Here is a 20,678-nt window from a genome sequence, read left to right on the forward strand (position 1 = left end):
CCCTCCACCCACCTTGCTGGACTTTTTTTGGGACGTCTGGGATCCGTCCCTTGAGGGGGGGGTACTGTTAAGATCTGTCTGTGTTGGTGTTTTGTCTTGTTTAGATCTGTCTGTGGTTCCCTGTCGTTAGTTTCCCTGGTGTGTCTGATTACCCGATTGTGTTCACCTGTGGCCCCTGTGTTTTCTCCTCCCTCCTCACCTGTGTCTTGTTTGTGTGATTAGTCTTGTGTGTATTTAAGTTCTGTTTTTTCTGTCTGTCTTTGTCGGTTCGTCTTGTTTATTGACGTGGTCTGCGGTGAGTGTTCTGTTCTGTGTTTGTTAATAGTTAGCCTTGTAATAAAGGAGCTATTTTTTGTCACATTAATCTGCATTTGGGTCCTGCTTCACACATCGTAACAATTACTGGTCTGGGGGAAGCTCGCGAGTGTGTGTGTATACACGTGTGTTTGTGTAATTTTGCGTTTGTGTGTATTGTGTTTGTTTCCCGGGAAAAACCCTCACGAGAAACACCGGCTGTTTTTATGCCTGCTGTGACGTCAAGTTACTCCGTTCTCCGCTTGTATTTATGCCGTCACAAGCTTCAAAGCTGTATTTATCATCTGAATTTGCCGAAACAAGTTTAATATTCTGAAAGCCAAGACTTTGTTAAATTTGAAAACAAACTGTAACGGACCCTGCCGTGTTATTTATGATTACTATACGCGTACATTCATAATGTCAGCCGGAGGGAGGCGGGGCGGCGCTGCGGAAGAGCAGATTGCGAGTGAGAGGTGCCTGTCATCTTCCCTTTACAAGCGGAGAACATGTATTTATCGCGTGATTTTGGAAATAAAAGTTTCATATTCTGAAAGCCAAGACTTTGTTTATTTTAAAATCAAACAAAACACCCGAACCCCGAAAAAATAGTTTTTTTACGCAAATCCACGTTTATTTTTTAAATTAGCCGTTGCGACTTCCGACTGATTTCAATAGAGCGGGTCACATATAAGATAAATCCATTGAACATGGCTTTTGCAGATTCACAGATGCAAGCAGCAAAAGAAAGGAAGAGGCAGAAAAACAGATCACATTATATCTTGCAAGACAAGGCTTGGCCTTCAGGGGTAGAGATGAAAGGGGGGGGGGGGGGTGTGTATCGCTCTAAATGTCCCTTTATAGGCCTACGTCTGTTTCCGGTTACTTTATTTACAGCTAAAAAGCCCAAGATTATAGAATTAAACGAATAAATAAAAACGAGGATAATTGTGTGTTATTGGAGAGTAAATAACAGTGTTATAGAGAACCGCAGTGACGCGTCCTAAAACCCGGAAGTAAGTTAGCATTTTTAGCACTTCCGGTTCCTTCGTCAAAAAAGCAATGTATTTTCTCCATAGGGTTTTGGAAAATAGTTGGAAATAAGGTCTGTGGTTGACACAAATTTAAGAGATAAATCACGTTTTGTTCTACGACATTAAATACATCAGCAGTGACCCCACTGGTGATTTTTGAAGAGTTTACGTGTCTGAAAAACGATGGTTGTTACCGAGTGGCTGAATAGGACTACAGAAATTGTCGAGGCCGTTGTACGTCATTACGCCTACACACGTAAACACTCCCGCTAAGTTTGTTTTCCCCTGTGTTCTGCTTGAAAGCAAGTACCTGCCTATCTTTAGTAGCCTATCTGTAGTATCTTTAGTATCTGTATATCTATATCTTACCATTAGAATCTCTATTTTTGAAATGGTCATTTTTAACACCGTAGTTTTACAAATTATAGAACAATTAATTACCAGTGTTTTCCAATTTGACTCGGCAGTTCGTTTCGTTAGCTAACGTTAGCTAAAGCTAGCGCTACTAGTTAGCTACGCAATGGTTTGTTGCTTTGCTCCGGGTTGCAGCCACAGGTCTTTGCATGAAACGTGCTCGTTCTATCGTTTCCCGGCCAATGTTTTCCAAAGGAGAGTCTGGATTCGTGCTATGAGGTAAGCTGACGTTACATTTTTGTCCATGTCACGGTGAAATGTAAATGATGGGTAGTGTATCGCCGTTTTAGAGATGGCACTGCTGAAAAGACCGCAACATAAGTAAAGATAATGAATACATCTTATTAAAACCTGTGTGGCTTATATGATAAGTCTAATTAGTACAAGCAGCATAACGTTTCACCATGTGACTAAAGATTGTAGTCAGGGAAATCAGTTTGACATATTGAACTAATAACAAATCACCTCTGGCTGGCAGAGAACTCTCTGCTCCATAGCTTCTCTTGGACGTAAAATCACATGTACATTTTACATTTATATTCAATTTAATATTCCATCCCTCACATACTTTTGTATATATAATAACTTATATTTTGTTTTTCTTGTTATGCTGCTGCAACACAAACATTTCCCCAATTGGGATCAATACAGTAATATCTTAATTAATTAAGAAATATAACTATTATAATCAGTGTAGCAGCTGACACCTATTTTCAATATGGATTAATCTACCTTTATTTCTTTAGTTCAATTTTGATCTATAAAAATGTCAAAATAGTGAAAATGTTCACGAGACAAAGTGCAAGGTTATATCTTTAGATGTTTTGTTTTAGCCTATGTACTGTATGTCTTAATGCTCTTATATGTGACGATGTGACTTCCATGAAACTAATATTTTATATCTTCCCAACAGACGAGCTGACAGGAAGCCTAACACTCTAACAACCACAACATTGCAAAGGCGAGTAAATGTAAATTAAAAACGATTCACAATTTCTTAATGTCTTCTTCTTTCTTGCAGTGAGGTGAAGCTGACCTTGCACTTGGTGCCAGTAAGGATGCTCCTCACGCAGGCTGAATGTGTCTCCCTCCTTACTGACACAGAAGCCCTTGATTTGCAATGCTTCACTAATTGTCATGTCCCTGGCTCCGTAGGGACACTTTACCTCCAGCACAGCGGGAGACCCTACCAGACCATCTGGAGATGCCCCCAACAATCCTGATTGGGAGAGCCACAAACCTGACTCATGGACCTGCATCTGGGATGCAGTGGTGAATGCCCTGACACCCTCACATTCATTCATAGTCCCCCACTGTACAGACCAAACACCATCAAGGGCCTGTTGTTGCCCTAGCACCCTGGCACTAAGGGCAGCAGTCACACGCTTTGACCTCAGGACAGCTCCAAAGCTGCTGGCAGTCAACCTTCCTTTCCTGAACAAATGCCAGTTTGGGTTGGTTCGCTGACCAGTGTAGCCACCTGAATTGCCCTCTGTTGCTCCTCAGACAATGCCATGCTTGCCACAATTGCCTCACGTCCCTGATGCCCAACAGATTTGAGAATTTCAGGAACAGTAAGTGTTTCCAAGCTGTAGTGTTCCTCTTCTGGCTCGGGGGAGAGAAGCCAAGACATTCCTGAGATCCTGCCCCCGAGTCTGTCCCTCAGCCAGTCACGATCTTCGGAGGTGGGCTCTCTTGTCAGCGGGTTGAATGAGTTATTGGTTGGAGGAAATAGCTCCTCCACTGAATGCGTACGTTTAGCTGCCTTTGGCTTCTTCCACTGACGGGGGGTGTCAGTGCAGCTGAAATTGTGGATGGCAAAGATGGCTAATGCAGCTGCATGACTGCATTTCCATTCTCCACGTGGGCATTCACATTCTGTGGAGAGAATTCCCTCTTCTCCTGTAGATACCTGTGGTGGTGGGATTGTTTTATTATTTAAAATATATTTACATTTGTAATGCCTTCCCAATTATCCCTTTAATTGTTTATAGCCTACTGTATGTTTATTTCATGGATATTTCTGTGTTTTCTGGTGTGTAATATTTGTAATCTTGGGGCCTCTTCTCTTTAACGTCTACATGCTACCACTGGCTCAGATAATGAAGAACAACAAAATAAGTTACCATAGCTATGCAGATGACACACACATTTACGTAACCATTTCACCAGGAGACTATGCTCCAATTCAAACACTGAGTAAGTGCATTGAACAAATCAATGACTGGATGTGTCAGAACTTTCTCCAATTAAACAAAGATAAAACTGAGGTAATGGTTTTTGGAGCCAAGGCAGAACGTATAAAAGTGAGCGCTGAGCTTCAGTCTGCAATGTTCAAAACAACAGATAAAGCCAGAAATCTAGGTGTAGTCATGGACTCTGACCTGAGTTTCAACAGTCACATTAAAACAGTTACTAAATCAGCCTACTATCACCTAAAGAACATATCTAGGATTAAAAGACTAATGTCACAGCAGGATTTGGAAAAACTTGTCCATGCTTTTATCTTCAGTAGACTCGACTACTGCAATGGTGTCTTCACAGGTCTCACTAAAACATATATGAGGAAGCTGCAGCTGATTCAGAACGCCGCTGCTCGAGTCCTCACTAACACTAAGAAAGTGGATCACATCACTCCTGTTCTGAAGTCTTCACACTGGCTTCCTGTGTGTCAAAGAATAGATTTCAAAATACTGCTGCTGGTTTATAAAGCACTGAATGGTTTAGGCCCAAAATACATTTCTGACCTCCTGCTAAATGATGAACCATCCAGATCTCTCAGGTCTTCAGGGACTGGTCAGCTTCCTGTCCCCAGAGTCAGAACTAAACATGGAGAAGCAGCGTTCAGTTATTATGCTCCAAATATCTGGAACAAACTCCCAGAAACCTGCAGGTCCGCTGCAACTCTGACTAGTTTTAAATCCAGCAAGAAGACTTTTCTTTTTGTCGCTGCTTTTAATTGAACTATTCACATCTTAAACTGCACTGTAACTTTTAACCCTGTATTTTTTCTTTTAATGTTTATTTTATTAGCTTTTCTTTTTAATGACTGGTTTTAAATGCCTTTTCTTAATGTCTTTCATTTTTTGTAAAGCACTTTGAATTGCCTTGTGTTGAAAAGTGCTATATAAATAAACTTGCCTTGCCTAATAAAGATTTCATGTGACACATCAAATGGATTTGTTGATGGGAATTAATGTGAATAAATGAACTCTAGGTTAACGGTACTCTTGCTATCACTACTCACCGACACTATAAACCTTGTCCCTCATGCTAGCCCTGACAACACCGATAAGTACACCTTCATCGAGGCTGCACGTGTCCTGACTTGTAGTGGTTCTCTCCTCTATCTACACTCTTCTTGTCATCTTTGTAAAACGATATCAGACTGGTAATTGACACAGCCATGACTTCTAGTTAAATTCAGTGTGGCTAAAATGAAAAGCTTTGTTAAAATATGCAAGCACGCGGAAGTCAAAGTCAGCTTTATTGTAAACAAAATCTACATGTCCAGAAATATCGTTTCCCACAGTGTGACATGTAGCCTATACATAAAACAAAAAGGGCCTAGATAAACGGGGTATACAGTTTAAAATGTTAATATATTTAAAGTGTTCAAAGTGCAGTTTCAGTGCAAGTCAGTTGAAACGATCTTATGTTGGCGTGACGTTGAAGTCGTGCGACCCTGCTGCTGTACTGGCTTGTAGTTCGTTTATAGCATAACGTTAGCATTTCGCTTTTGGCGACTAGATTTATGATTCAAAAATTATAAAAGTAGGGTAGACATGTGGAGATTATCCGGCTGAACAAAACGTGATCCCTCTCTTAAATGTGTGTCAACCACAGACCTTATTTCGAGCTATTTTCCAAAATCCTATGGAGAAATTGCATTGCGTTTTTGACGAAGGAACCGGAAGAAGTTTACATCTGGGTTTTAGGACGCGTCACTGCGGTTCTCTATTTAGAAAAGAATAATTGGAAGGACATTTTTTTTTAAAAACAATACAGATTTCATTATTCTGAGGCTCTTTTCCTCACAGACAGCAAAAAAAGTCCAACATTATACGATTTAAAATAAAAACAATAATCGTGGCTTGGTATTGAGTAAGAAAATTTTTTTATGAACCACACAGCTTCTGGTCTACCAAGACCCGACCGGACAAAAATAAGTGGTGCAGGCACGATACGTGGCGTATCATATGCATGCAAAACTCGGCCTCAGATCTCAATGGGAATGGTTAGTGTATCATATGCACGCAAAATCGGACTTCTGCGTATATATTGCATGCATTTCCAATGTGTAAAGTCGTGTCATTTGTACACAGACTGAAGAGAGTGGGTTGATTTAATTAGTTGTTACTTAGGTTACAGATTTAGGTTCTTATGTAAAGATAAATACCATGTAACCATATTATCAGAGGTTAATCTTGTTGTCGATAAAGTAATTCAAATACTGTAAACCATACTTTTTGAAGTGTTGAACACATTAATGCATCAATAATTATAATACAATAATTTAAAATACATGGTTTTTCAATGTGCCATTCTTTATAACGAGTACTTTCACTTTGACATGGATATAAGGGTCTCCCTCGCCCTCCCTTCGGCCAATCAGACCACATCTCACTGCTGCTGCTGCCTGGTTACAAGCAGACACTGAAACAGGCAGACCGGTGAGACGGACGATACAGCGCTGGAGTGAGGAGTCAGACTCAGCTCTGCAGCACTGCTTTGAATCTACGTAGTGGAGTGTGTTTGAGGACAATAACATCAACACACACACGGACACGGTCATCTGCTACATTGGGAAATGCATCGATGACGTGGTACCGAAGGTTTCTGAATGAACATTCCCAAATCAAAAGCCCTGGATAAACAGCGAGGTGCGTACCAAGCTGAAAGTGCGCACTATCGCGCACAGAGGTGGAGATTCAGAGGAGTACAAGAAATGGAGGTATGAACTCCGGAGAGCTATTAGCAGTGCAAAGAGACAATACAGAGACAACGTGGAGTCTGACTTCAAAAGGCTCTAACACCTGGAACATGTGGGCAGGACTAAAAATAATGACAGATTTCAAAGGGGCAGCGGGGGGTGCTGCGGGACTGTCTGCGTGCGCATCTCTCCCAGATGAGCTGAACAATTGTTTTGCTCGATTTGAGAGCAGCCAGGCTGTAGAGGGACCAGGAGCCCTGCTCTTTTGCTTTAAACAGGGCAGATGTGTGCAAATCCTTTAAAGGGTTAACCCACACAAGGCTCCTGGACCTGATGGCCTCCCTGGCCGTGTTCTCAGGGTGTGTGCAGTTCAGCTGGCGGAGGTGTTCACGGACACCTTCAACAGGTCCCTGCTGCAGTCTGTAGTCCCCACATGCTTCAAACACTCCACCATCGTTCCTGTCTCCAAAACGTCAAAGGTCACCAGCCTCAACGACTACCGCCCAGTAGCACTCACCTCCTTCATGAAGTGCTTTGAGCGGTTAGTCAAAACCTTCATCACCTGCTCCCTGCCTGACTCTCTGGACCCCCTGCAGTCTGCCTACAACAGGTCCACAGACGACGCCATAGCCCCCCCCCCCCCTCCACACTGCCCTCTCACACCTGGACCAGAGGAACACATGTGTGAGAATGCTGTTCATTGACTACAGTTCAGCCTTCAACACTTTGTGCCCTCCAAGGTCATCAAGCTCAGAGACCTCGGGCTCAACAGCGCTCTCTGTGACTGGATCCTGAACTTCCTGACGGGCAGACCCCAGGCAGTGCGGGTGGGAAACATCACATCCTCCACTCTGATCCTCAACACGAAGGAAGAGAGAGGGCGATCAAGAGAAGAGAGAGAGAAGAGAGAGAGCGATCAAGAGAAGAGAGAGAGAGGGCGATCAAGAGAAGAGAGAGAGGGCGATCAAGAGAAGAGAGAGAGGATGAGCAAGAGAAGAGAGAGAGAAGAGAAAGAGAGCGATCAAGAGAAGAGAGAGGGCGATCAAGAGAAGAGAGAGAGTAATGTAACCTCCTAATGTAATGTGTAACTCCTATGAAAATGTTCAAAAAGTGCTCAAACTTCACGTGTGTTAACAGTCCAGCCGTGAAGACATCTACGGGACAGTTTTGAGATTTCTTCAAATGCCGTTGCCATGGCAACACAATGCTCACCATGAAACACGGTTTTCTCATAACTTCAGTGAAAATACTCAAAATGGCCCAAAACGTCACAGGTTTGGTAACGATGCAGCCATCAACACATCTAAGAGTATTATGGGATGTCATCAAATGCTGTTGGTATGGCGACAGATCATTCACCATCAAGTTAGTTCAAAAGTTTGCAGTTCAAATATTCTGCTGCTTTCCCAAGCCTTTTTACTTTCTTTTCTCATCTTAATACACATACATTCACTACTACTTACATCTGATATTTAACTCCTTCAGCCTATTTTCAGCTGCAGAACCATTAAACTATTACATTATTCAGCTATTTCAGGACATCAAGGCTATACATGTTGTTGTTTATACCTTTTTTAAACCTTTTCTTTGAAATATTAAGCTTTTTCTGCATTGTTTAGCTAAAAGCAGCTACCATTCAGCTAATAACACATTCAGCTTTTTCTGCATTTTCAGCCATAAATGTTCACAGTTTACAGCATTCACACGCATTTTCAGCAGGAAATGCACTTTCTAGTTTGTTTACATTTTTTGTTACGGAGAGATGATGAGATGAATGCGGGGGTAAGATGGTGGGGTACGGTGGGGGGTACGATGTGGGGGTACGATGGTGGGGTACGCACCACACCCCGCTGACGCAGCGGGTGGAGAGGGCTCGGGGCATGATTTCTGACCCCTGCTGCATGAAGCCCCCCACCGGGAACCACAGACTGTTCCCCAGCGTGTACTGGTTCTCCAGAACGTTCTTCCTCTCCCGCAGGCAGGGGTGGGGGTTGTACCACTCATAGGGGCTGAGCCTGAGGGGGGGGCACAATGAGTCAGAATAGAGACAGATTAGACTTTACTACAGACACATCCACCATTTCACTTTTCTACTATTAATTGTAAGTGGCTTTGGATAAAAGCGTCAGCTGAATGCAATGTAATTCATTAATTTAAAGCAGCGGTTTTCAAAGTGTGAGGCGTGAGAAAAAAATTACGAGAAAAAGACGAGTAAAGTCGTCAGCGGGCCGTTGACGGCCGGCTGGGTTCGCTGACGGCCGGCACCGCCCATTATTTTTTATGTTTTTAAACGGCATCATTTAAGTTGCGCTGACAGGGAACAGAGGTCCGTTCAGCGAGCCATTTCCACGCAGCGAGGCTCCCCCCCCCACTTTGATCAAAAGCAAGTGCCGGTCAAGGCTGCAGCCAGAGGATGATCTGCGTTTATTCCTGTGGCTGTGCGCATCAAAGACGCAGACTCGTTGTTCCCTCTGAAGTAAGGGGGAGTGTAATGGAGATGGGTCTGTCTGCAGACCGCAGCAAGGAGGCGTTTCCTATAGGGGCGTTTCCTATAGGGGAGTTTCCTAACTTTTTTTATCCAGCTGCTTTTATAAATCCTCGCAGAAGAAGTCATTGTTCTAGTGATGGGAATTCCGGCTCTTCTTGCTGAGCCGGATCATCTGGCTCACCAAGAAGAGCCGGCTCTTTCGGCTCCCAAAGGGCTCTTCAGTTTACCACATATTATACCTTTTAATTAAATCAAATGTAGCGCTGTTTTGACTAATGATTTATATGTGTACACATATATCACTTAAATTATTCAAGACATCCTTTGTACTAAAGTATTCAAAAGTAAAAATTACATGTTTAATATAAATGATTTGCTGTGGCCAATTGTTTTCATTGCATTTACAGACCCGTGTAACTCTCTGATACCACCCAATGAATGCATTGACTTGCTTGTAGAACCACGCTACACAAAACAGATGGCAACACCTATAAAAACTATTTAAAAAAAGGGGCTACTGTATCAACCTATATAAAGTATATACATATAGTTTTTCTCCCTGCAGGAGAGGGGAGCGTGCTTTGAGATCAACTCAGCGGTCCAGACATAGACATCATGCCAGTTACTTTTGGCATTAGGGCAGGGATATCTTTCAAGGTTTGACATAATGAATTGTGCTACTTTTAAAGCAAGCAACGATGTTTTCAAATCTGTAATCAAAAAGCTCCTCAAAAACACTATAGAAGCAGTTCCTGCCGTTGTTACGTTAGTTCAAACAGTAACAACGGACTACTTTTCTTAGCGGATGCATGTCAATTTAAATCAATACAAAAAACTATTTTTTAAATCAATAAAATCTTTTTCTAAATCCATAAAAGCATTTCAATTATTATTGGGAGTCATGTCGTTACTTTGTTGAGAATGTGGCCATGTGTAATAAGCGGGATAATGTCCACATTGCACATTGCATAATGTGCCTTCATGCCGATCTAGATCCCTCCGCAAAAACAAAACAAAAAACGTCTCGTTCGCGGGCGAGAGCCGGCTCCCGTCGTTCACTATAGGAAACGCCCCTATAGGAAACGCCCCTATAGGAAACGCCTCCTTGCTGCGGTCTGCAGACAGACTCTATTGGTGTAATGAGGAGGCAAAGTTGACGTTCAGTGTGTTGCCGGGAGCATACTGTATAAGGATTTATCCACGATGTTGAAAATGTTAAAAACATTTTTTTAAAACATAAAGATAAAAAGGTTTGAAAAAGTTATTGTTTAATGTTTTAAGGAGGTGACGCTACTTAGCCAATGAAATCGGTGCAGTCAGTGAGTCAGCACGATAGATTCAAGCACACACACGGAGACGAGACAAGAGGAGAGAAACAGCAGTGAGTCATTTCAAATGCCGTGCTCAAAAAAGAGAAAGGTAGACGGCGAACACAGAGCATTTAAAGACATTTTCTTTTACTGGACCTCTTTGAAATGCAATTGAATACATCTGCATTATAGCAACAACAACAACAACAACAACAACAACAACAACAACAACAACAACAACAATAATAGCAATAATAATTGCGAGGGGGGGCGCGGCTGTTCTTATGTTCTCTGAGGGGAGGCTCCCACACTTTGAAAACCCCTGATTTAAAGCACTCCGTTCTAAACATATGAGCCTAAAATCTCTTACAGTCTCGATCAAAGTGAAAAGATTATAGAATTGTATAAAAAGCACTCGCTATAAACAGTTCTGCAGCTCTATTAAGGTTATTTAATCAAGAGGGCTGAGCAAGTGAAGTATGACATTGACATAGAAAGCAGGTGAGAGAGGCAGAGATATGATACATTATTACTTAATACACAAAATAACACAACCTAGTTTGTTAATGAGAAAATACCGGAGGGTAAAGTCCTTAAATGTTTATGTGAATGACTAAAGGACAGAGTCAGAAAGAGTGAGGGAGAGGAATGGCATGACCTCAACACACAGTTATTACACTGAGAATACATTATACATAAAGCATACAATGGCTGCAGCTAAATAAATCCACCACTCATAGGACAACAGTATAGATGTTATGGAGTGTTATTGCATCTGAATAACTGCATTGAGGGCCAGCGGATGTATTCTGTAGTACGTACAGCAACACTAGCAGTAGCACTTTTAGGGTGGCTAGCATAGCGCTGGCTTTCAGGTTCAAAATGATATGAACGGAAGCTTTAATTATTGTTTTTTTATTAATAATAATTTCTCTGTCACTGCGTCTAGTTTTGACTTATTTTTGTATGCAGAATGTTTAGATTTTAGAAAATAGAAATTCAGCAACATGTTTACATTTTGACAGAAACATTAAAGGTCCCGTCCCCTTGTGTGTTATGTAAACGGTCTGCAGAGTCACACACCCTCTAGCGAGTACAACTCTAACACAGAAAAGACCTGTCTGTGCTGCCCCAGAACGCCTCGTTGGACATTTTTATTTTTACATTTTTTTTTCTTCCGGGGCCTCACTCACTCACTCACTCACTCACTCACTCACTCACTCACTCACTCACTCACTCACTCACTCACTCACTCACTCACTCTCATCTGTTTGTCCTTACTGGTGTCCTTTCCTGGTTGCTAACAAACGCCATTGTGAAACATAATCACTGATGTTCAGCTGTAACGGTGGTTGACTAATCAGAGCACAGTGGGCTCACAGGGAGGGGGGGGGGGGGCGGGGCAGGAGCTCCAACAGGCCGTGTAGGACAGAGAGAGAATACACAGACTACACAGAGATGCTGTGAGAAACCAATGTGAGTTTGGAACATTGAACAATGTGAATCTATTCTAGTGGACCTCAACGATGGAATCATGATCAGGCCATGACATGGGACCTTTAAGACACACACACACACACACACACACACACACACACACACACACACACACACACACACACACACACACACACACACACACACACACACACACACACACACACACACACACACACACACACACACACACACACACACACACACACACACACACACACACACACACACACACACACACACACACACACCTGGCAGCCAGGAAGAGGACGCAGCTGACGGCGAGGTAGGCCAGCAGCATGAAGAGCCACACGGCCGGAGAGAAGGGGTCCAGGAAGGAGAAGTACCCCGGCTTCCGGCCCTGAAACACACGATCACTCTGTTAATAATGTGTTAATAACAACTTATTGAACATTTCTCCAATGTTCCAATATGAAAAGAAACATGTTTGGCACATCACTCTGATCCTGTGCCTCTGTAAATGTGTTCTGGCCCCTCACACGGTTACAGCCTCACACATGGAGCCACCTGCACTTTAAATCATGAAGTGTATGAGAGGAAGTCCTGTGAGCTGTGAAGAGGACCGTCTGCTGGGTACAGAGCTGTCACCGTCTGCTTACCATCACAACCTTCCCTTCCATATCACAGCCCTGTGTGTTTGGAAACACATCTTTTTCACATGTTGTCAGGACGTAAATCGAAAATTTAAATAAATACATTTAAAAAATAAAAAACAGTTACGAGCCTTTCAGTGTTAATGACTGTGGGTCGATGCCCCCTAGTCAGATGCCATGGGCGTCGCCTGGGGTGGGCATCCGGGTCTTTAGACCCGGATGAAGCTAGAAGCTGCCTTACAGTACACAGTTGATTCTGAGTCCTGTCAGTTAAAGTGTTTCATAGTTAGCTTAGCTAAGCATCAACCTAGCACTGAAATATATGGATGTTATGTGACAGTATTTCTGAGAAGAAGTCAGCTGAAATGGTGGCATCTCTTTTAACCGCCTGTGCTTTCTCACTGTCTCCCCACCAACTCATAAAGCTGGCAATGTCGTGCGCTTAGCCGCTCGGTGCGGTGCATTTGGGTCTGGTGCCGCCCCTGGACAGGAGGAGCAGTCTGCTGGGGGAAAGTCCTGTATTTATTCACTGTCCACCTCCTCCAATGCCAAACTAACTTCCCGCAGTTGTTACTAAAGCCACTAGAGGGCGGCATTGTCTTGTTATCATATCGCTGATCAACCAGGGAGAAACATCATGTCCTTTAAAACTCCTGTTCACACCACACAATATGATTCACCTATATTTGATTGATTTGTATGACTTATACCTTAAAGGTATGGTATGTCATTCACTTCAGAAACACTTTGTTATATTCCATGGAATGCTCTTAACATCCCGATAGCAATGAATACATTAAATGCTTTGGCAATACATACATAAAAGAATGTCATCTGTGGAAGCCGTGGCGGCTAAAGTAACTGGATGGCCTACCTGCCTGTCAGCCTTCCATCTGGGCACAAACTGATCTCGTGCCCTCATTGGTCAAGTGCGCCTTCATGTGTGTTGGAGGAGGGGCTCTGTGAGGAAGTCTGAAGGAAGAGGCAGATTTGTTTCGGCTGCGTACTTTCAAATTCGAGCGCACTCGAGCTGGTGTCTCCATTCTTACCTCCCCTACCTTTAACTCATGAGGCAGTAGCCCATACCTTACCTGGGTGATTCTCTGAACCGGGTGCCCTTTGTGTCCCCCATGCTTACTTCAAAGATTTGATATGAAAGGAAACTACAAACATATATGTTAAAGCACTGAATTAAAGGAACAGGGTGTTTTGCATTACAATGTAAAACTAAATATAAATATTTTGTTTTTGTTTTATAATAATTAGTTGTCTTTGTAGTAGACAACACACATTTGTGCATGTCCTCACTGAGCATCATCACATATTCATTGAATATTAAACAAATAGCAATTGCCAATTATACCAACATGTTGATGCTAATATAATCATATGCGTGTGTACTTCAACTGAGAACAAAAAAAATCTGGAAAAATACATGAATTATCTATGAAATTGCACTCTTGACACACGTCCTGAGTTTGGTTCAACCCCGTCACGCTATACATTTTACCCCCCTATTAAAATAATGGATCAGTCCATGTGACATCTGCATGAGGGAGTGACATCACAGAAGTCTATTGAGGAAAAGGCGGCAAAGAAAGGCAAGTGTCAGTTTCTTCTCTTTCCTATATTTCATTTTTTTAATGTCAGATTGAGAATGTCAAGCTCAACATTTCAACTCTGTTGTATGAATTACTTATAGTAAACAGTTCTTTAGGAAAAAATAAACAATAGTTGTGCAAAATACTACCATTTTATGATGTCCTTAAATTCCACGTGGTGCTATGTCTTAGCTAAACAAGGTCTCAACCCCGTCACATTTCTTATCATAACAGGTTGAACTTGTGACGGGGTTGAATGTTTGACATTTCTTATATGACTAAATGGTAATGTCTGTATCATTCTTAATGTGTTTTTAATGTTTAATATTTTCAGACATCACAATGGGAAAACCAGCAGCAGAGAGGCAAAGAGAGCACAGGGCAAGAAGGAATGCAGACCCAGATAGGAGGGAGAATGATCTCAGAGGTGGAAAAGGAATCCTGAGGAGGGGGAAAGAAAACTATCAGTGATCTGAGTGACAGAGCTAAACGACAGAAGCGTACGATGTGGAGGAAAGCTCAACGAAGACATGAAGAAAGGGAAGCTTTCAGCCATATCAACACTCCTCCACAACGTCCTAACATTCAGCATGCAGCGCAGCCCAGACCTGAGTCCTCAAGGTCAGGGACATGTGTTGTTAGGGGTGTGTGTGTGTGTGTGTGTGTGTGTGTGTGTGTGTGTGTGTGTGTGTGTGTGTGTGTGTGTGTGTCAATGGAAGTGTTTATGATTGTGTTTAAAGTATTATAGTTTATCCATGTTAGATGTTTATATGGGCTGGAGTTTTGCTAATTATGTATTGCCTGGTTTTGTTTTAGGCAGCGTTTGGAGGGCAACAAGCAATCCCGTAGATCAAGAAACAAACTGCGCAAAGAAATAGAACAACTCAAACGTTCACTGAGGAAGGAGAAACAACTTAAAGGAAAGCACAACAAGAGGTTCCAGCGATCAGCAGCACATAATGAATCTCCAAGATCCAAAGTCCGTGAACTGGTCAAGAATTGTACTGTGAACAGCAGGGTCAGAAGAACGTTACTTCTCCATGAAGCCCTTGGTGCTGACATCAGAAGAAAATACCAAAAGAGCAGACATGAGAGAGATAAGCAAATGATATCTGAGGTTACTGAGGGAGACTGTCAGAGTACAGGCTGCAGAGGTGGTCAGAACAGGCACTGGGTTTAAAGAACGCAGAAACCCTTTGAACACTAACAGCCTGAGCACATGTGCCAGAAGGCCTGAGCAGGTCTGCAGATGCGTCTGTGGAGAACAATGTAAAGACCTTCTTCACAAGAGATGATGTCAGCAGGATCACTACAGGAAGAAAACAAACCGTTACAAGAAACAAGGTAACGATGCACAAAAGGTTCCATGTAGACACAATAAGAAACCTCCACAGAAGGTTTCTGGCAGAGAACAATGCCGCCAACGTCCCTTTTGGGTTGTGCACCCGTCCCTGTCTGACCGTGACTCGTGCAAACTGCACGAGAATCTTAGCTTTCTGGCAGAAAAGCTGAGTCAGTTGAAGTTGATTGAGACCTCACATCTTGAGGCACTCACTAACATGGTGTGCTGTGATACTGCTATAAAGGACTGTATGTATGGGGAGTGTGGACACTGCAGAGACAAACAGTTCCACTCTCAAGTACACATGGCAGTGCGGAAAGGGTGTCCTGTACTCAGTGGGGGACAGAAGACAAGGCAACAAAGAATGACCAGGAGGGGCCAACAGTGAAGACAACTGCTAAACAGATTGTTGAGGGCACTCAGGAGCAACTTGCTGAGCAGCTCCAACACTCCTGAGCAAGTTCAAGAAGCATTCCTTTAATATTAGGCAGCAGTATGCCTACTGCCGTGAGCTAAGGAAGAGCACGGCCACTGATGAATGCCTGATTCACCTAGACTGTTCTGAGAACTTTACCTGCAAGTACAGTTCGGAAACCCAAGCAGCGCACTTTGGAGCATCCCACCAGCAGGCAACACTGCATACAGGGGTTCCTTATGGAGGTGGCTTCCAAGAACCAACCGGTTTCACCACAACATCCCCATCAGAACACAAAGGCCCAGCCGCTATATGGGAGCATCTGCACCCTGTACTGGATCATGTGCAGGCTACATACCCAGATGTTTCTGTGGTTCACTGTCCTTGGACCCAGTACCAGCAGAAGGCCATTGTTTCTCTTTAGCACTGAGCTGAGGAAAAGAGGCCTTAATGCAGGGACTTGGGATGTCTCTGAGGCCAGCCATGGTAAGGGAGCACCAGATGGTGTTGGCGCAGCCTGGAAGAGGACTGCTGACATGCTAATAAGCCATGGGCAGGACATCAGAGATGCACGTGAGCTCTCAATGCCCTTTGGAGAGCAATACATCCATCAAGTTGTTCTTTGTCAACAGTGAACCAGTTGAACAGGCACTTGAGAGGATGCCATCAAACCTAACAGCAGTCCCAGGAACCATGCGAATCCATCAGCTGGTAACTCTCGCTCCAGGAGAGATAGTGTCTCGATGTCTGCTGTATGTGCTCTACCCAAAGCAGTTACGCTGTGAATGTTGGAATACACAGCATTCAGCTTTCTCAAGAAGGTGCCAGTGGCAGTGTCACAGAGGCCGACCACATCCAATGGGAAGACACAGCGTTGCTGGGGCAACGGTGTGTGCTCACGTACGATAAGGTTTGTATCCAGGAATAATCCTAGCCGTGGATGAAACACAAGTTCAAGTGAAATGCATGCGTCGTGTCGGACCAAGCAGTTCTTCTGGCCTGTCGTGAGGATGTGCTGTGGCATGTGTTTGATGACGTGCTCGAGCTCATCCCACCCCTCAGCCGGTGGCATCCCGACACGTGGACATGGAGAAAGACGTGTGGGCCAGGCTTTCTGATTAAAGGATGAAGCAACACTTCACACACATTCAGAGTTCAACGGTATGTACTGGATATTAGGAGCCAGATTAGCAATCACAATTAGTTACATTTTACATTATACATTTTATTAGGAATTGTGGTTACTGCTGACCCTATGGACTGATTCATTCCATTCATGTTTTTTAAATACTTCATGTTGCATCAAATGTTTTGATAGTTCAGCTGTAATTCAATTGAATGCATAATCATTAGTTGCTCAGCTAAATAAATCCATACCATATAGAAACATGTGTTGTCCTTTCAACCCTGTCATCATATCCAACGCGTCATGCTGAGTTCAACCCTGTTATTTAATAGGTTTGTATTCATATGTTAGTGATATGAAGTTAATATGAACTTTGAAGTGTTGCATTGTGTTTACAGCGCACAAGATAATCAGACAAAATATGAAACCTAAACAAAGTTCTAAGTTGAATGCATATTTTTGATAACATCTGAAGGCCGATGTTGGATAACGTTCTAATGATCCCTTGTGCAGCCAAATGGTCTAGAACAAATCTACTGAACATAGGGGATCCTACACAAGGGACTTCTGGTGATTAAGGGTCAACAAGAATGAACTTGAATATCTTTCTGAATCATATTCACACCGACTCCAAGTTGGGTGAACTCCAAACTGTTAGTAAGGACACTCCTAGTATGATTGGGATTGTGTGCCCGAGGTGGAACATGTGTTTCCTCAAAGGTCTAAGTCGTCCTCGACAGAAGTTATGATACAAAATGCAATATTTTAAGACACACCTGTCTTACAGTTAGATACAAGTACTAACAACCAGATCTCTGTCTCAATTATGGTTAAATTAAGTGACATAAACATTATATATTACAGGTCGACGTCTTGCCTGAATCTTCCTTTTGATTTTCATTTACATGCAAGCGTATTTCTAAACGATGAATGTATCTCTTCTTCCTCCTGCGTCTGTATTTCATCTGACACCAGGGGGCAGCACCACTGATACAAAGCCCTGCACTGATGTGTGCGCAGAACTCAACAGCTTTAGGAATTCAAAGGGTGAGCATATGTAAGTGTTTGTAAGCAGTTTATATGGAGCAGAAAGCTCTTTATACCTTCAGACCTATTGTCAGTTTGATGTAGTTATTACTTCAATGAAAGTGCGTTGGTGCGATGCATTCAGGAGCTTGTGCATCCAGATGCACGCTGTAGAGAAAGTGTTACGTTTTATTAATTACAACACTGAGCATTCTCTTAGGTTGTTAATATGAAATGCGTCTGTGCTGCTGCAAGGGAAGCACACTTTCATTGTTATGTGTTATGACATATTGATAAGTGTGTTTCCAACATTTATCATTTAACAAACCTCACACTGATGATGTGATGCCGTTTACATTCTACAATGCAGCTCTTGGCTGCTGGTCCAGTCCAAGACCATGTCAGAAGAGTCATTGTGACGAGTCAGGATTTAGGATCAAGTCCTGCTTAAGAACAAGAGGCAGAACTCTCCCCTGCTGATCATCGGACTCGTGGAGTCCATCAACACACACATATTTGCCAACTATTTTGAAAATGTAAACCTTAAGTATCTTTTTGCAAATAAACTGCAGTAAAACAACATTTCCTTCAGCTAAGATGTTTTGGTAAATGATTGCTTTCCCCTGAATATCTTTAGGTTTTGGACCAACATAACATTTTAAGACCACCTTTCGGACATTAAGGACATTTCTCAATTACATTTGGAGACCATACTATTCATGTATTCATTTGGAAAAATCCTCAAAATTCAGATATAAAAATAAGTGTTAGTTGTAGCCTTTAGAGCAGGGGTGTCCAAACGTGTTCACTGAGGGCCACATACACACACACACACGTACGGTTAGCTGGGCCCCTCACTAGAGACGAGGTGTACTGCCTCATAAGTTAAGTTACAAGTTAGCAAAGTCAATCAAATGTAAATTATGCTTGATACTTGAATATGCTTTAAGAAAATCACTGCTCTCCATTTGTTTCATTCATTTTGTTACAAAAACGTCTACACTACAGGCATCGAAAAATGCTTTCAACGCTTCGCCCATTCACTTGAATGGGGTGACGTTGTTGATTTTGAATCTTCGCCGAACTGCATTGTGGGGAGCGGAGCATGGCTTTGCAAGCATCGCGAGCATCAAAAGTTGAGCAATGTTCAACTTTTGAGGCTCGATGCTTGGCATCAGCCAATCAAATCCCGCGTATGCAAATCTGACAGCACAAGCGCTAGCCAATCAAACCGCGTGTATGCTGGGAGAGACTACGCAGGTCATTTCCTCATATTCAAAAAAATTGAGGGAAAATTCATCATAGCGGTCGTGAATCACCCGGTGCTGTTTGATCAGTCTCTGTTCCTCTACCGGGATACAGACCGGAGGAGCGAGGCATGGAGGGAGGGGGCAGAGACAGTGGGTGGAACTGGTAGGTTTTCGCCTGTTTGGGATTTTATATCCAGTTTACTTCGTTTTAACATTGCTATTGCTTTGTATGTCGGGGGCGGGCGGGAGATTCCTGATTGGTTGTTGGGCGCGAGAAATCGCCAAGCCTCAGACACGCTCAGCTTCAAGATTTTTTGATGCCTGTAGTGTAGACGGGCCGTAACAACAGAAGGCTCGGACTGCTTATAATAGGGGAAATATGAAGGGTTCATTTCAAGCTGGTTATGGAAATAAGTTGTTGGGATTGTTAGACTTTTAGAATTTGCTGAGGGCCGATTCAAAATGGACAATGGGCTGCAGTTGGCCCCCGGGCCATAGTTTGGACACCCCTGCTTTAGAGTAAAGGAAACATTATTACACCACTTCCCTTTATCAAACAGATAAACACAACTGTGCACCTTTCCAAAACAAGTTTATCGTTCACCAAAGTAAGACTGGCTTTATTTGCGTTTATTCATAGCAATGCTTTGATCCACTGTTCAACGATCACTGACTCTGATTGGTACAGATAAGCCATCTTATCGACTTCACTAAATGTAATGTGAACATATGCCTGCTACTCACGCTCTGCCCAACTTACAGCAGGGAACACGTTTTCATGTTCTCTATAGCTCGGTCCGATACCAAGAGAACTCGAAATCCCACAATGCACCTGACCAAGACAAGTGCAAGTTCCTAGCAGAGAACTTCCAGCTCCATAGTTCCTGTAGTTTGTCCCTTTCAATCACCCTGGACATGTTGCACACGTTGCACTCATGCTACCTCATTGCATTTATATTTCAATTGGATTTTAATACTGAACACAACTTTGCAAACTATATTTTTCTATTTTGTAGAAGTATTCTAATGTATTTTTTATTTGTTAATTGTGTGTTCTTTAGATACTCTATTGATATATATATATATATGTTTTCTACTGTTGATGTATATATATATATATATATATATATATTTACTGTTTATGTTTCATTTAATTTGTATTTTATTATTGTATTTCTAACTCATGTGTTATAACTTTCTGCTGATGTGACAAAACAATTGACTGAATAAAGTATCTCTAATGTAATCTAGACTTCAAATAGTGGTGTGGGGGCCGGACATGAGAAGGCCTTTTTTTTAAAAATAAAATGTGGAAGTCTACATTCTAACCAAGG

At 42.6% G+C, this 20,678-nt stretch overlaps 1 protein-coding gene across 1 annotated transcript in view; it reads right to left on the reverse strand.

Moving 5' to 3' along the window:
- Positions 1–20,678, reverse strand: part of LOC117454804 (glutamate receptor ionotropic, kainate 5-like) — a 403,890-nt gene that overhangs the window by 44,649 nt on the left and 338,563 nt on the right. The window contains exons 14-15 of the mRNA XM_034094000.1: positions 12,222–12,331; positions 8,517–8,690 (exon numbers count right to left, since the gene is read on the reverse strand). Coding sequence (XP_033949891.1) covers positions 8,517–8,690; positions 12,222–12,331 — 284 coding nt within the window. The remainder of the gene's footprint in view (positions 1–8,516; positions 8,691–12,221; positions 12,332–20,678) is intronic.

This window comes from Pseudochaenichthys georgianus, chromosome 11, assembly GCF_902827115.2.
Source record: "Pseudochaenichthys georgianus chromosome 11, fPseGeo1.2, whole genome shotgun sequence".
Classification (NCBI taxonomy): Eukaryota; Metazoa; Chordata; class Actinopteri; order Perciformes; family Channichthyidae; genus Pseudochaenichthys; species Pseudochaenichthys georgianus.